This window comes from Hypanus sabinus, chromosome 26 (genome assembly GCF_030144855.1).
Source record: "Hypanus sabinus isolate sHypSab1 chromosome 26, sHypSab1.hap1, whole genome shotgun sequence".
Taxonomy (NCBI): Eukaryota; Metazoa; Chordata; class Chondrichthyes; order Myliobatiformes; family Dasyatidae; genus Hypanus; species Hypanus sabinus.
The window spans coordinates 21,205,429-21,208,477 of NC_082731.1; the positions used below are offsets into that span (position 1 = coordinate 21,205,429).

Sequence of the window (3,049 nt, forward strand, 5' to 3'; positions counted from 1 at the left end):
AAAAGGGTGAATAGAACAGAAGAAATTGAGAAATAAATACATACGTAAGAGAACGAAACACATTCCGATTGGTGCAAGCAGGTCACGCCCACAACGCTTTAACGGAACGGAAGGAGTAGCATATTGGATCGACACGTCAATATCAATCAAGTCTTACTAGCTCATTTAAGGTAGACTGCTTGATCGACTGTAATTCAGCTTCATGCGAGACACCATGCGTGCTAACTGTTTCTTTATGATTACATTGGCCATGTTGCCAGGTACGTTTCTGTAAAACAATTCTCCGTGTTATTGGGGTTAAGTTCAACAAAGGTCTATTCACTTTTTTTTTGTGTTTTTTTTAATGGCAGGAAGAATTGCGGAAGATTCAGTTACACAGGTGCCTCCTGAATTAACGATTGAAGAAGGAGAGTCCGTATCACTGAACTGTAGTTACTCAATAGCCAATAGTTACATTTTCTGGAACATTCAGCGTCAAAGCGGAGGTCTACAATTCTTGCTGAAGCTAATTAACACAAGGATGAATCGGTCTCCGGGTACGCCGCAGAGGTTTAACGGGACTTTACAGAAAGACAGACAGGCGGCTCAGTTAATTATATCTGGAAGTCTTGTTACGGACACCGCCGTATATCTCTGTGCCATGCAGCCCACACTGTTACACGGTGGTGATGGATCCGAACAAAAACCACGCCTAAGTGCTGTTCAGAATACTCAATAGATGGCGCACTTCATGGGGAAACAGAAAACACACGCAAAGGAAACAGTGAAGGTCCCTTGTTTAGATAAACGGTGTGAAAGCGAATAATAAACCTTTATCCCACTATTTTGTCGGGAAGGAAAGCCGGATCTAGACAGTCATATATAGGGAATGATCAAAATAGAGTGATGAAAGTGAGAGACAGAGAGAGAGAGAGAGAGAGAGAGAGAGAGAGAGAGAGAGAGAGAGAGAGAGAGAGAGAGAGAGAGAGAGAGAGAGAGAGAGAGAGAGAGAGAGAGAGAGACAGAGAGACAGAGAGACAGAGAGATAGAAAGTGTTCGAGGGAGAGAGAGAGCGGCGAGAAGAAAGGGGGAGCGAACAAATGCAAGAATGCCGCCAATTTTAGCTCATTCACTTTGGAACGTCATCTGGCTTTCGGGTTTGCGTGGTGCCAAATTTTATCTGTTTCCTTTGTTTATCCTTCCAGTATTGTACTGAGCCTCCACTCGATGACGTCAATTAAGGAGAGTGACGCACATCTGAGAAGCGACCATGTGTCTTTAAACAGTGTTACCAGAACTTGAAAACAATATTGAGACGTATCTAGATGTACAAACAGGAACTTCACAAACAAAGAGTTTCGGAGACTAAATATCTCCTTTTCCCTGCTGTCAACAGCAATACAGTGACTGACAAGATTGTCGAAATCGTAAGTTGAGGGAGACAGACAAGAACCACCCCATCCCCAACACACACACACACACACACAGGCCAGCAAAGGTCAGATAGTCCTCTACATTTGGCGACACTTGGACTAATCATCTCAACTGCAAGATTGCGGAGCGACGCAGGGCGCAGTGGCCACTCCAGGAATGAAAATCTGTTATCTGTAAGTAGGGGCCGTGTACAATCTTGGTTTTATGGAGAGAACGTGGGATGCACGGAGGAACATCTGGTGAAACTTTTGAAATGCCTTTTTCTCTGTCGCTGCCACAGTGCGATCGGAATAAATCTCCCGGTGGAAGGCCCCGAATCCTCGGCTTTGCCATTTGCTTGGCGGACGGTGCCGGGGTCGAAGCGGTCGTCAGAGATGGTACTCGGTGCTCGGTGTCGGAGGACTGGTTGAAGGCTCGAATATTTCGGACGGACTCGGAGTTGGCTGTGATCGGAGCTCCCAAATTGCTGTTTCGGCAAGCTGCGGCGCTGGAGGTTCATGGCAGGAAGAGTGTTTCTTCCATCTACCGTCAGCATCAGATGATGGGCTCTCGGGCTTTGAAACTTTCTTTTAAACCGTGCCATGGACTGCTCTTTATCAGATTACGTTTTTGCTTTGCACTGTTGAAACTATGTGTTAAAATTATGTGGTCTTTGTCAGTTAGTCTTTTATCAATTATGGTCTTGTCTGTACTGTTGAAACTATAACTCTATGTAACTATATGGTTTTGTGTAGGTCTTGCAGCTTTAGCTTTGTCTGATGGGTTTGTAGTTCCTTTCCGGGGAACGTGCTAAGACGGTAGCGCGATATCGATACGCAACAGCCTCTCTGGACTCTGGATTAGGGATTACCAAACGGTTTGTGCTTTTTTCTTGTAAGGTCTATTTTGTAATTTTTCGTGATATCATTCTGGAGAACGTTTTCTCATTTTTAACCGCATTGCATATTCTGGTTTATAAATGACAATAAACTGAATCTGAATCTGATCTGGATCTGAACATCAGCAAAAGTGAAGCGTGTATGAGTGAGACGGGGGAATGGGGTATCAGGCAAAATACGTCCAGCCAGAATGTGACACTGAATTGCAATGAAAGTCTATTCTGCTTAGTGTTCATTTAAGCAAATAAAACTCTGAATGAACTGTTATAAAAGCGGAGACAATAATAGATAACTGTAATTATCGATGTAGATAAGGAGCATTATTTTCCTCCTTAGCATCGAGAGCAAAGTGCAAAACACTTCCTTAATGTGAATCACAAAAGGCTGCAGCAGTCTCCAGATTGTGCCCTGAGTTTTATGATTGCTTTGCAGCATGACAGGAAGCTGGTTCTTTTTAAATGTTTCTGCGTGCTTTTGAATCGCATTTGGCTTTCTATCGTTGTGCCATATAGCTGGGACATTTGCATGACGATGGAGAATCGGAGGAAAAACCAGCCTAGGTGATGTAATCAGCCGTCATTACAGGGCACACTTAGTGTGGAAAAATCACTAGATGCTGAAGTGCAATACAGCGAGGTTAACGTTTCTACATTAACCTCACGCTGCTCAGCATAAAAAATTGCGTTTGAATTCTGCTCCAGATATAAACAGGAAGATGAAAAAGCATTTCCGGGCATTAGTTGCTGTACACAAAATGC

At 43.7% G+C, this 3,049-nt stretch overlaps 1 gene segment (V, D, J or C); it reads left to right on the plus strand.

Annotated features, from left to right (window-relative positions):
• Positions 1-214: 214 nt before the first annotated feature.
• On the plus strand, positions 215-718 carry LOC132381690 (T cell receptor alpha variable 20-like). The segment is given in 2 exon segments: positions 215-260; positions 351-718. Coding segments are annotated over 2 exon segments (414 nt in total).
• Positions 719-3,049: the final 2,331 nt, after the last annotated feature.